This window comes from Balaenoptera musculus, chromosome 18 (assembly GCF_009873245.2).
Source record: "Balaenoptera musculus isolate JJ_BM4_2016_0621 chromosome 18, mBalMus1.pri.v3, whole genome shotgun sequence".
Taxonomy (NCBI): Eukaryota; Metazoa; Chordata; class Mammalia; order Artiodactyla; family Balaenopteridae; genus Balaenoptera; species Balaenoptera musculus.
This window is the reverse complement of record NC_045802.1, coordinates 14765733-14778844: the sequence shown is the minus strand read 5'-3', so window position 1 is coordinate 14778844 and position 13112 is coordinate 14765733. Positions and strand designations below refer to the sequence as shown.

The 13112-nt window shown below is 44.1% G+C and overlaps 1 protein-coding gene across 1 annotated transcript in view; it reads left to right on the top strand.

The window, feature by feature from the left end:
* The first annotated feature begins 4503 nt into the window (after positions 1-4503).
* The window catches only part of LHFPL6 (LHFPL tetraspan subfamily member 6), a 237122-nt gene continuing 228513 nt past the window's right edge, over positions 4504-13112 (top strand). The window contains exons 1-2 of the mRNA XM_036831855.1: positions 4504-4768; positions 6217-6791. Coding sequence (XP_036687750.1) covers positions 6407-6791 — 385 coding nt within the window. The 5' untranslated portion in view covers positions 4504-4768; positions 6217-6406. The remainder of the gene's footprint in view (positions 4769-6216; positions 6792-13112) is intronic.

Genomic DNA, 13112 nt, shown 5'->3' with positions numbered 1-13112 from the left:
TTTAGCTAGGGGAACATTTCTTGGGGTGTCTCCCAGCATCTGTTGAGGAACAAATGATCCATTCTGATAATAAACTGATAAACTCCCCAGCCAGGAACAGTTAAGGAAAACCTCTCTTCCCTGGCTCTATATGGAGTCTCGCCTTTCGTTATCCACGAGTTCTCTTTTGCATCTTACATCTTCCTGCATCTCTCTCTTGCTGGTCTGTCTTTGAGGCGTATCTCCTTGTATCAGGCCATTTATAATGCTTAGAATTTCAGTCTCCTTGAATTTCTCAAAGTTAAGACTTTAAGGGGAGACATTTTATCAACTATCTTCATAGCTATTCCTGTTTCTATTGCCAAGTTGTAAGGAGGGTCCATCTTCTCTAATACATGCTATAGACGAGGAATGCCTACTGCAGCCACCAATTGCTGGAGAATGAATTCTCCCTTGACATCGTTCTGCCCTCTCTCTTCTCTGCTCTGCTTAGTGTCCGTGCTCTAATCCACTTAACTGTGGTGCTAGCTCTTGGACTGCAAGAGAACAGTTAGTTTGAATAGTCTAGCAGGTATTTATTTATTGCTAATCACAGATTTAAACACCTAAGGGTTATTGGTCTCACCTAAGAGAAGTCTGAGAATAATGTAGCGGCCTAAGGAAGATACCATGGATCCAGACTCAACATTTTACTCCATCATTCTTAGTATGTGGGCTTTGTCCTCAGCCTTTTCACCTCATGGTTGAAAGGTGCCTGCTGTGCTACAAAGTGTACCACATCCATTTTCTAAGGTTGAAGAGAGAGGATGTGGATGTGATGGGACCAGCATCCCTCCACTTTCCTCTCATTGGCTAGCACTGTCACATGCCTCTCAAATTTCAAGACCAGCTGGGAAATGGAGATTTTAGCTTTCACTGCTTCGATTGGAGAGAAAGGTATGGAAGAAGAGGGTTGGGAAAGGACACTGTATCAGCCAAACTATAGTGATTGCCACATATGTGAACTGAAGAAGCCCCTTTTCAACCAATCCCCAATGGTCAGCAGTGATTGATTCCATGGTGTTTTCTATATTTCACTATCATACTCCTTCCCTAATTTCACATAGCACACTTTCTCTGTTTAAAAGTTAAATACCCACTCTGTAGGCTGCACTAGAACAGGAAAATAATCACAATAATATTGATTTGTTTATGAATTCCCTCAGTTAATGTTTAAATTATTGAGTATCTTCTATTGCCAAGCACTGGGATACAATGTTGACTAATGTGTGTTTTTTTAATCATTGAGCAAATGTCTTATCTGTACAGTGCTTTATCAATTAGAAATGCTTTCAGATACTAAAAAGCAGAAAATTTAAATAACAATGACTTAAATCTACTTACAGTCTATAATTTACTTCTAACAAATTCAAAAGGAGGTGAGTAGCTCCACAATCTTAGGGTGCTAGGATTTATTTCTGTGATTTTCCTTGTAGTTACAAAAAGGCTGCCACAACTCTAAGCATTTTATTTTTCAATAATGTGTCCAAAAGGCGGCCAAGATGGTGAGAGAACTGTTCTCTCGTGCCTCCTTCCTTAATCAGAGAATACAGTCTTCCCTAGAGGACTCCTCAGCTGATTGATTGTCTAGAAGAGTGTCATGTGGCCACCAAAAGTATCTAGTGAATAAGAAAGAGGGACTGGGAGTTAATATTTGGTAGCTAACCAAGAGTATTGTCATAGATGCTTTATAGCTTTCCACATATTTTAACATTCATGATCTCATCTTATGACTTAATGGGACTACCATCCAAACATGCTAGAAACTCAAACCTGGAATGAGAGGTATAAGCAGCATTTGCTATGTGAGAACTTCTGGCTGGGAAGTAATTTAAAGATCCTTTTGAAGGTGCAAATTTAATGCAAGGGTTTTAAAAAATAGTATAATGCATTTTGCCTATGAAGTATGCATACAAGAACTCAAGGAGTAACTCAGATGACTCGGTAGTTTGGGAAGATAATTACATGGTGGAATGAAATGAGAGACCAGGATACCTGGATTCAAGGCTCAGCTCTGGGTAAGACACTGGAAGGCTTCTGAGCCTCTGCTTCCTCATCTGTAAAATTATATACTTGAACAAAATTAGATGACCCTAAACTTCTTCTCAAGTATAACAGTATCTATATAATCATGATGCTAGAAGTCATGAGGTAGAGTCATCTATTTCCAACCTCTTTTTACAAATGAGAGAACTTAGGCCCAGAAAGGGCACCGCTTGTCCAAATTCACTCCTCTAAGTCAGAAATTTGAGTCCTAGTATGTAATACATTATGCTTTCATGAGTAATTGATACTGCTTCCTGATAGATTAAAAAAGAAAACAACCAGCCTCCTCCTCTATCTTCATCTTAGGCAGAATCTCTTCAATAGCATTTACTCTGTTTAATAGAATGCAGAGAATGAGATTTTTTTTTTGAAGTCCACCTTTTAGCTGTAAGGTCTCAGGCAAATTACTTAACCTCTCTGTAAAGTAATAATTGTACCTCCTTCATATTTTTCCGCTTTTATTTTGAGGACTAGGTAAAATAGTCTATTAAGAAGACTTAGTGTAGGGACTGAGACACAGCCAGGACTTAATCTCAGCCAGCCATCTCGGTGCTTCAAACTCCAAATTGAGAAAGTGCCCTAGACCAATATCCACAGTGGGTGTGTGAAGGGTGAGTCCGAATCTCACTCTCATTATTTTGTCTTTATGGAGTCATACCTTCTACTTATACATGATACAGATCTGAAGGCTCTGTGTAATAACTAGGTCAGGATACATAACTGAAAGTCAGGCCAATCATGACACAGTCACGGAACTCATTAACCAGTGACTTGTACAAGACAAATAAAAATAACTTAAATCAGAGCATTTGATCAGGGATTCTGAGCACGGATGCGATGCAGGGGAACAGGGAACCATCTGACATTTTATTGAAACAGGTTTTCTCAACCTCAGAACTACCGATATTTGGGGCTGGATAATTCCGGGGGTCTGTCCTGTGCCTTGTAGGGTGTTTAGCAGCGTCCCTGACCTCTGCCCACCAGATGCTGGTTCATGATAATCAAAAATATCTCCAGACCTTGCCTAATATCCCCTGGGAGGGGTCATACTCTCCCTTCTTCTCTCCCTTGAGAACCACTGTGAGAAAACTTTTTTTGTGTGCATTTTTTTCTTTTTCTGGGAGGCTTATCAGCTTCACCATATTCTTAAAAAGGTCTATGACCTCATAAAGGGTTGGAACTAATTACACAAAGCCTTTCAAAATAATAATGAAAGAACGCACATCTCCAGCTGTAATTAAAAAAAAGTACTCCACCATGGCTAATTAAAAGGGCACAATTTGAAATTTTACTATGAAATATATACCTACCCAGTTATTAACTTTCAACTACTTTGAAAAAGCACAAACTGTACTGAGGAAGTAGCTACTTCACAAACTGCTATTCCCAGATGGCAGGATTCTTAAAATACCGTCTTCAGCAGAGACCCACAGTCTACTGAATGTAGCTCTAAACTTCCAGAGAGGTTAGCGCTAATGACAAGCAAAAAAAAAAAAAAAAAAAAAAAATAGACCTTAAGTCCAGAGGGGAAATCAGAATCCGGTAAAGAAATTCAATGGCGGTATTGATTGCAAGATTGATTGGACGGAGGGATGGAAGAGAAAGGGGGGAGGGGAAGAGAGAGGAGAGGGAGAGAGCGAGAGAGAGACAGAGACAGAGAGAGAAAGAGGAGAGAGGGGGACAGACAGGGAGAAATGCTTTGAGAGAGGTTCCCGAAGAGGATGTTTCTTGGGGGAGGCTCGCTGTCATCTCCCCCTGCTTTCTCCCTGGCTTGGCTGGAAAGGCGGCTGCCTGACGGAATCCCTGAGCCTCGGGCTCTCCGCTCTCGCCTCTCATTCCCACGCCCACACGGGCCTTGTTCACCCCCTTCCAAGGTGACCACGTGCCAAGAGCTCCTGAAAGCTCAAAAGGGTCACTGCGCCCAGTCTCTAAGGCGCTCCTTTCCATCTCCGTCTCCTAAAGGCGGTCGGAAACCGGAGCTTAAACCCCAAATACCAGACCCCCGAAAAGCGAACAGGGAGCGTGTTTCATCTTCCAGGCCCCTGGAGAGCACCCGAGCGGACAAGCAACTTTCACCCCTACTTCTCGGTCTCTCTGCCTGCGCCGCTCTCGCGTAGGAAGGAGTCTCCGGGCCAGGAGGGCGGAGGAGGGCTCGGGGCTGGAGGAGCCCAGACAGCCGCCCGGGGGGTGGGAGGAGACCCCGGCGCTCGGCGGCCGCGCACCCCGCCCCGCCCCGCCCCGCCCCGCGTGCCGGGAGGGTCCCCGCCTTGCCGCGCCGCGCCCTCGCCGCGTCCGCTCCGGGTCCCGGCGGGCGCGAGGGGAGGGGACAGGAGAGAGAGGAGGGCCGGGCGGCGGAGGGGAGGAGGCGCTGCGTGCCTCGCCTGCCAAAGGCAGATCCGCCCCTCCGCCCGCGAGCCACGGAGCCCCGCGCGCGGCCACAGCGCTCCGCCCGAGCCGCCGCCGGAGAGCCGCGGGGAGCGGGGCTGCACGGACGGCGGCGCCGCGCGTCCTCCCGGAGCCCTCCGCCTGCTGCCGGCCCCTGCTCTCCCTCCCGCGTCGGGCCCGGGGGCTCCGCGGCTGTTAGGGACCGCGGCGAAGAGGGAAGGACGGTCTCGCGTGCCGTGGATGCTCCGCCCGGGAGAGACAGCAAGTTGTGAGTGCGCCCCGGCGCCGGGAGAGAAGGTGGCCGCCGCCCGCCAGCCATGTGAGTCCCGCGCGCGGCTGCCACGGGGCGCGGGCTCCGCTCCTTTCTCTCCGGACGCCGGAGTTGGGCTGCGCCCGGGCTCCGGACTTCCTGAGCTGTGCTGCCGGCCGGCTCTCCCTGCCCGCCGCGTCCGCTGCTGGCGTCTGCCTCCGGGGGGTGCTGCCTGCCCATCCTCATCCGCTCCCTCCGCGCGGGGCCGGCTGGAAAACGCCCCTCTCCCGCTTTGGGGGTTGAGGGATCCTTGTGTGTCTTCGGGGTGGGGTGGGGGAGGCCTTTGCCGGGGGCTGGCTAACCCCGGGGCGCCTTGCCCCAGCGCGAGGTGAGGGCGGTCTCCACCCCACCTCCCCGTGCCACCCGTCTTCCCCAGCCTCAGGGCCCAGCAGACCAACTTCAGCCGCTAATGCTGATGCTGACCGCAGTTGACAAGATTTAAAAAAAAAAAAAAAAAAAAGTAGCCGGAGCAACCCTGGAGTGACACACTGGGGTGGAAATGGGGCGGTGGGTGGGAAGGAAAGGGCAGGGGCGAGGGTTGGGAAAGGAGAGGGGGTGGGTGAGATTACGCTGGAGTTAAAAGAGTCCTGGGGATGGAACTGGGGTGCGTGGCTCTGGGCTTCTGCATTCTCTCTGAAAAGTGTGGGAAGTGGTTCTGGAACTCTTTTTGAGAGGGAGGGAGGTATGGAAGTGAATGCACGTGGAATCACTAGAATGACTGCGGTTCGATGTAGAGTCCTAGCGAGTATGGGTTCTTTTTCAGATTAGACACTGACACTCCTTCAGCAGCAGAGATGGTTCCAATAATTGGAGGCCGTGAATCAAAATTGCAGATATGAAAATAAGTCGTACACAGGCTTTCTTTCGTTGGCACTAGAAGATAGTTAAGATTGAAGGCATTCACAAATGCTACTGAATGAGGACTAGGGATGCATAATAGTCCCATCCATTCTGTAGGCCTGGGCAGTCTATAATTGTGAAAGTGATCCTAATTATTTTGTTCGGGCTCGTGCAGAGTGTTAATGCACCTAAAGAGACACAGAGAAGTTGTGACAAGTTATGAGCATGAACTTGCAAGCCAACTGAACAAACCACAGTATGGTTCATTTTATTATAACATTTGGAATTATGTTTACTGCCGGTAAATATGCTACATTACTTTTAATGTGAGTATATGAAATGAATTCACTGGCTTGGCAAGTAGAAGTCATGCATTTCTTTAAGTGCATGAGTTAATTTGGGGACATTTATAGGAGATAAAGACATGAAAAAGGTTTGAGCCAGTCTGACAGCATTTGAATTACGGAGAAGTTTATAGAGAGAAGGAATTCTTCTCACTTTTGAAGTATGGAGGCGTCTTTGACTATTTATTAGTTGAAAGTTGTAGACCAACTGAATCGGTTTTAATCGCGTCTCTAAAAACATTTAACTTTTAATATTTCTTATGGTTTTACCAGGGACCATCTTCCTTACTGCACAGGATGGGAAGTTGATGCCCAGTAAGACTGAAGGTCCGTTCTGTTAATAGACACTCCCCCATCACAGAACTGTGGATTACCTGTGGGTCCCCGCTGGTTTCACACCTTCACTCCCTCCTGCAGACCCAGAACAGTTACTTTGAGTCCTCCTTGCCCTGTCTGGTGAAAGATGGCATCCAGTCTGACTTGCACCGGGGTCATCTGGGCTTTGCTCTCGTTTCTTTGTGCTGCCACCTCCTGCGTGGGGTTCTTCATGCCTTACTGGCTCTGGGGATCTCAGCTGGGCAAGCCTGTGTCCTTCGGTACTTTCCGGAGGTGCTCGTATCCCGTGCACGATGAGAGTCGGCAGATGATGGTGATGGTGGAGGAATGTGGGCGCTACGCCTCCTTCCAGGGCATCCCCAGCGCAGAATGGAGGATTTCTACCATCGTGACAGGCCTGGGCTGTGGCCTCCTCCTCCTCGTGGCGCTCACCGCCCTCATGGGCTGCTGTGTGTCGGAGCTCATCTCCCGGACAGTGGGAAGAGTGGCTGGAGGAATTCAGTTTCTGGGGGGTAAGTGACTTCGCTAAACTTAACATTGTTTACTGGAACCCCAAAGCAATATTGAAGGTTGTGTTCCAGTTATCTACTGAGATTATGGTAATTGACCCTTGGAACACTCAGGGGACATAGGCTCTGGGGACAGATTGCCAAAGTCAAAGATGCTTTACAACTTCAAGAGCTCTTAATTTCTGTACATCCTTAAACATGTACATCATTGGCCAGCTCAGTACCACATCTGTGAGGCAGTGGTGTCTAGGTTGTTTATAGTGTAGTCCAGGAGACAGTTTGGATTTTATAGCTGCTGGCTCTTTACGATCAACAACAAGCAATTACAGTATCTGTGTCTTTCTGGAATCCTCAGGTCTTAAAAGATGAAAACTTCATAGGAAAGTAGAAAAGAAAAGGTTTTTGATTCAACATTGTCATCATAAGCCTTTAATCCTTTTTGGTGGATGTAAAATTGAGCCCTGCCCCATCTTAAACTATATTTCTAAATAAATGATTACTGTTTTAAATGAGAGATCAGTTTTACATCAACAACTATGAATATAACTATGCCACAAAGATAGGCTTAATTACCTTGTTAGGGCTGAACTTCTCCCCCTGCTTTTGCTGTGAAGGAGAAAAAAAAAAAGAGTATTTAGCAAGTGATGTGTGTTTGTTTCAAAGGGACTGGCCAGTCTCACTAACACTAGAAAAGGTTTGATTTTTACTTGGGTTGCCTCCAACAAGTTATTGCTTCAGTATCTCTGGTCATATGGTTTTAATTATACTTCATGTATTTTCTGCTGTGCCTTTCACCTCCATTTTTCAACCTGACGGGCTGAACTTGTGTGATTTATAATCTGCCTTGGTGAAATAGGACAACCTCTGTAGACAGTACAGAGTTCAAGAAAACAGGAAGCCAGGAAAACGTATAAAATGTATTCCTAACTTCATCACAAAGTAAAAGTCTGTTGCTCTTTCGTTGGGTGTTTTCTCATGGTCTTTGGTAAAAAATGCAGAAGAAAAAACATTAAAAATGGAGAGTTCTGAAGTAGAGTCTATATATTGGAGAAACCCCAACAGATGATTTCAGATGATTTAATATAAAACCTTCAAGTAACTTTTGAGTCAGAAAATTCTTGTGCTAAAAATTCAAGTGCCCGAAAGTTTTGCGTTTCTGAGTCAGAGATACATTGTTGCAGTGCTTGATTTCCTTACCAGATGTAACTTTGTTCTCATCTGTTTTTTTCCCACTGGTTTTGCATCCCACTCTGCCCTAGGAGGCAAGCTGGGGGACTTACTATCCTTCCTCTGCTGCTTCACTGTTCAGCATTGAGCACAAGTCTTGCGTGTGATGTGTGGATTCCTACAGAAAGACAGTACAGTAAAGCTATTAGGCAGTATAATGAGGTTTTTGTAGAGAGTGGAAATACAAACCCAGAGTTAAAAACTTGTTGATACCACAGATTTGAAGAATAGGACTAATGCCAGGAATATTTTAAAGGTTTTTTTTCTTTAAGAATAAACTTGATTTGCTGTTTGTGTTTCACTTGGCTCAGGAAAAATGCTGGGGCAGTTTCTTTTTCTCCTCTCCTGGTAAATATTCCTTTTCCTTTTTTTCGTTTTAGGGCAGGGACTACTGTTATTTCTGGCAGAACAGGAAAGTGCTTGCAAAGAGAAATCAGTTTTATTGATTACCTTTAAACGTATAATGAAGGAAGGCAACAGGAAGTGAATCTGAGACTGGTGAGATTTATAGATTTGAGGGAATTATAAAGAGCTAAATGTTCTACTTTACATAAAACTCAAGGGGAAAGGCCATTGGGGAAGTTATGTATACTTTTTAAAGGACTGTTTTCCTTAGTATATGCTTTTCATGAACTCTGGTTTGGTAAGAGTTACTGACATTGAGCTGAGAATATAGGTTATTTATTTATTTTTTTTAATTTTATTTATTTGTTTGTTTTTATTTTTGGCTGCGTTGGGTCTTCGTTGCTGTGCACGGGCTTCCTCTAGTTGTGGTGAGAGGGGGCTACTCTTCAGTGTGGTATGCGGGCTTCTCATTGTCGCGGCTTCTCGTTGCGGAGCACGGGCTCTAGGCACGCAGGCTTCAGTAGTTGTGGCACGTAGGCTCAGTAGTTGTGGCTTGCGGGCTCTTGATAACAGGCTCAGAAGTTGTGGCACACAGACTTAGTTGCTCCGCGGCATGTGGGATCTTCCCGAGCCTGGACTCGAACCCGTGTCCTTTGCATTGGTAGGCAGATTCTTAACCACTGCGCCACCAGGGAAGCCCGGATATAGGTTATTATTAGCATTTCTCAAATCCTGGCAGAAAATAATTCTGAATATAAAACCTAAGAGGGCTTTTCTGATTCGAACCTTTTGAGGGCCTGAGTAAGTAAATGTATCCCATTACCCAAAATAGTAGTCATTTTAGAATTAAAAAATAACTTGAATTACGGAAAACGTTTTGAAAAATCTGCCATTAAACATTACCATTTAGTGATAGACCAGTTGACCAAAAAAATGCTTCAGAAAGAATTACTCCTGTTGTTCATTTCATAATTGTTTGAGTTTTTATTCATAAAAAAAGTGGTAAATAATTTTATTTTATGAAAGTTTTCGTAAAATGGGTGGGTTTCATAAAGACTGCAAAATACCAAACCACTGGGTTCTATGAATTCCATCAATGGCCATGCTTCCGAAATACAGTCAAAGTGCAGGGCACTCTGCTATAAGGCGGATTCTTCTACTAAAAATGATTCACCCAGAAAGGTTATGTTTAGCTAAAGTTAGGATTGCTCCAGAACAACAGGAAACAGGATAATGGCAAAGTACAGAGGCATGCTGCTTAAACATGACTGCTGCGTCTGGAGTTTGCACATATGGTGTAACATCAGGCAGTAAAACCCCTGCAGTACTTTGGAACTAGTTAAAGGACAAAGTGTCAACCTTCATTTTGAATTGTCTTGCTATGGTTGGTTAGAGGTTAAAATGTCACCTGTAAACGGGTGAAACAACACAAAATGGGACTGTTGTCCATGGACATTTACTACCTATAAAAGAAATACTTCAAGGAGTCAATGACTTCTGCCTTTCTTGTGGTAACTTGAGCATAAACTTTAATTGCCACCATCTCCATCTTATATTTTAAGTCATGTCTTGGTCATAATTTTTAAAAACCAGCCTGGGTTGAGTTTTACCCTCAATTGAATTTTTAAAAGGCATGTAGAAAGCCTTTGAGAAATATCACGTTTAATAAAAATGTTAACATGCAGAGACTATGATAATGGTGTTATGAGAAAATGGAGGTTGTAATGTTGTTTTTGTTTGTGGAACACAAAATCACATGCTTTCAAATACTGTTGTAGTCATTAAGTACTTTAACAGAATTTTTAAAACTTCATACCAAACTTTGGATATACGTGTTAGTAAAATATCTTATTTACGTGCTCTGTAAATGAAGCATGTAGGAACGCTGTAAAGACATATTAAGGCTATCTTAAGTTCTGCCCACTGGTGCTTGCAATTGTCAGGGTCTGAATTTGTAGATTTCATCTTTGGGAACTGTTGGTGCCCTAACGAGGGGGTATGGAAAAGAGTCCCAAATTGGTATTATTCCACATTTAGTTTGGACGTGAGTCACATATATGTATAAAATGAGTGTAGACTACTAATCAGTAGCAAACAACTACCTTCCCAGTGTAGACACTGCTCTGTTCTGAGAAGCCAGGGGAGACCATCTCCTCAACTAATTGATGGTTAAGCGCTGCTCAAGACGGTAATGATGACAAAGTGTTTCTTAGGGCATCCCTGTCTCTGTGCTGAAAGCATCATTGCCTCTCAGGGTCCCCTCACTGTAGGGCTCCACCTGGGCTGTCTTTCATCCCTTTGGATGAGGGCTTGGGACTTCTCCTCCCCTTGCTCCACTTTGAACCTGACCTGACATATGGTGTGTCCCATTGTGCTTTCCTTCATATCCAGGCTCTATCAAGCGACAGCTGAGGAATAAGATAAATAAGTGTTGGCGTATTAATGGGCATGGTGGCTTTTTAGTGACAGTGTCTTAACTGAAAGAAGTTGCTCTAATTTTAAGAAATCGAGGCATTTCTTGGGCCAGTTGGGGGAGCAGGCAGAGCTCTTTTTGTTCCTCTTTAAATTGCACCTCATAGATCGCAAACGACTGCTGTTTCCTTCAGCTCCCTCTAACCTTACAATATAAAGTCCACGCAAGCGGCCTTGAGTTCTGAGCCAGTGGTTCTCAAACTTTAGCATGCATTGGAGTCACCCTCAGGACTTTTTAAAACAGATTTTTGGAGCCCACCCAGGGCGGCTCCCTGATTAGTAGGTTTTGGGGGGGTGGCCAGGGGAGTTGATAATGTGCATTTCTAACAAGTTCCCAGATGATGCTGGTTCTGAGACCACCGCCTTGAGAACCCTGCTCTAAGTTAATCATTTTGTATTTTTTAAGATGTGACTTCTGGTAGATGGCTTACATTCAGAATTTAGTTAATGTTTAGTTTTTATCATGATCTTATTTACACCTCTCTGACTGGACTGTAAAAAGACCCCATCTCTGTAGTTTGGTATTGACTGAACACATCGATCTATCCTGGTTTTTATCACAGAAAATTGTTATCCTGGAATTCTCTCTCTTAATACGTATTATATACACATCATAATGATCATGTATATATTATATATGTATTCTTTTATTTATCATTGCCCTGTACCAGAAACAAGATTTGACAGATGGAGAACTCAAAATAAGACCTTAATACTTCCTCTGTAGTTCTCAGGCAGTGGATTTGCGGTAAGGGAATTGGCTAACTGAAAGACACAAAGATCTTACTGCAGATCACAGAGATGGGCCAAGACAGTTCTTGGTCCCAACTCCCTAAAGCCACGTGTATCTTGGAAAAGCCAGAATGATTAGGCCAGGAGGGCACTCAGGAACCAGCCACTCTGAGCTTCTGCTCCTAAGCAGGATGGTACTTAAATCAGCTTTGACTAAGAAGTCGTGGTCTTAAGCATCTCTAGGGAAGAAGCTGATGCTGACTGACAGTACTTTCTAGGACCACAGTCCACGCCTTCCATCACACTCAGACATCCCAGGCACACTGATACGACAGAGAGCAAGCTTGAGATGGAGACCTAAACAGTGCAAGGGTGTGAGTGGGGCTTGGCAGCCAGGAAGAAGGGAAAGGGAGATGCAGTGTAGACAGCTCAAACGAACACCACAGATAGCATCTACTCCGAGCTCGGGATTTGTTAAAGGCAGGGATGTTGATGAATTAACTGATCTTTTATAAGATCTAAAACACTGAGTTTTATATGTTTATATCTAATAATGTTTTAAAATTACATTTCCAAGTAGTCATTGCCACCGGTTTTATTTATTTATTTTTTAACATACTTCCCCACCACCCCAGAGGAACTTGGTTTTTGTCTTAACTTTGTAAAGTGTTTCATTGTTTTCAGACTTTTCTGTGAAGCTTCCAAGTTCTCCACATCAGTAATTGACATCAGAATTCAGTGCAATATTCTTTTAGTTCTCTAGTGGGCCTGAAAGTTACCTGACAGTTTATTCCACTGGAGAATCCAAAGCCCTGCCCCAGAGTGTGTGATTTGGTAGGTCTGGGGGTGGTCCAGGGGAAGCACTTTTAACAAACTCTCCAGCAGTTCTAGACATAGATGGTCCATGGATCACATTTTGAGAAACATGAACAATTTTATTCACTTAAAACCTTATATGTTACTGGTGTGGGAGCACAGACTTCTGTAAAGCTAAGTCTGGATTATCAGTCTGTTTCCATGATAGTTGTTGTTTGGGGGATGATGTGATATAAGCAACAGATATCAGAATTAGTGTAGGAACAGAGCAGTTTATAACTGTGTTTTCCTTTATATTAGTGGCCTTATATGTTACTGGGATGGTCAGGCCTGTGTATACACCCAGAAAGGGGAAGAACCAAATCTTTTCCATGCTTCACTTAGATGAAGATGCTATTTCTGCCTATGTCTCCAATTGCAAATTACAGACCTGCCCTCGTTGCCAGTGCTGTGTTTTGCGTCATTCACCCTGTATCAGTGAGGTGTGGCTGGTTCCTGTTCAGGTAGAGTGTGCCCAAATCCCTGGCTTCTTTTCTGCCAAGTATACTCAGTTTTCTCTTATTTTCTGTTATTAGCTTTGACTTCCAAGATTGTATCTCTGAAGTAAAGCATAATAATGATACTAAATCTTAAAAATGGAGGAGTAAGGAGTTGTCCATTGAACTTGGGCATATCATATTAGCAGCTCTGAAAGACTTTTTCCCTAGAATTATTTAGATTTTTTTTTTTTTT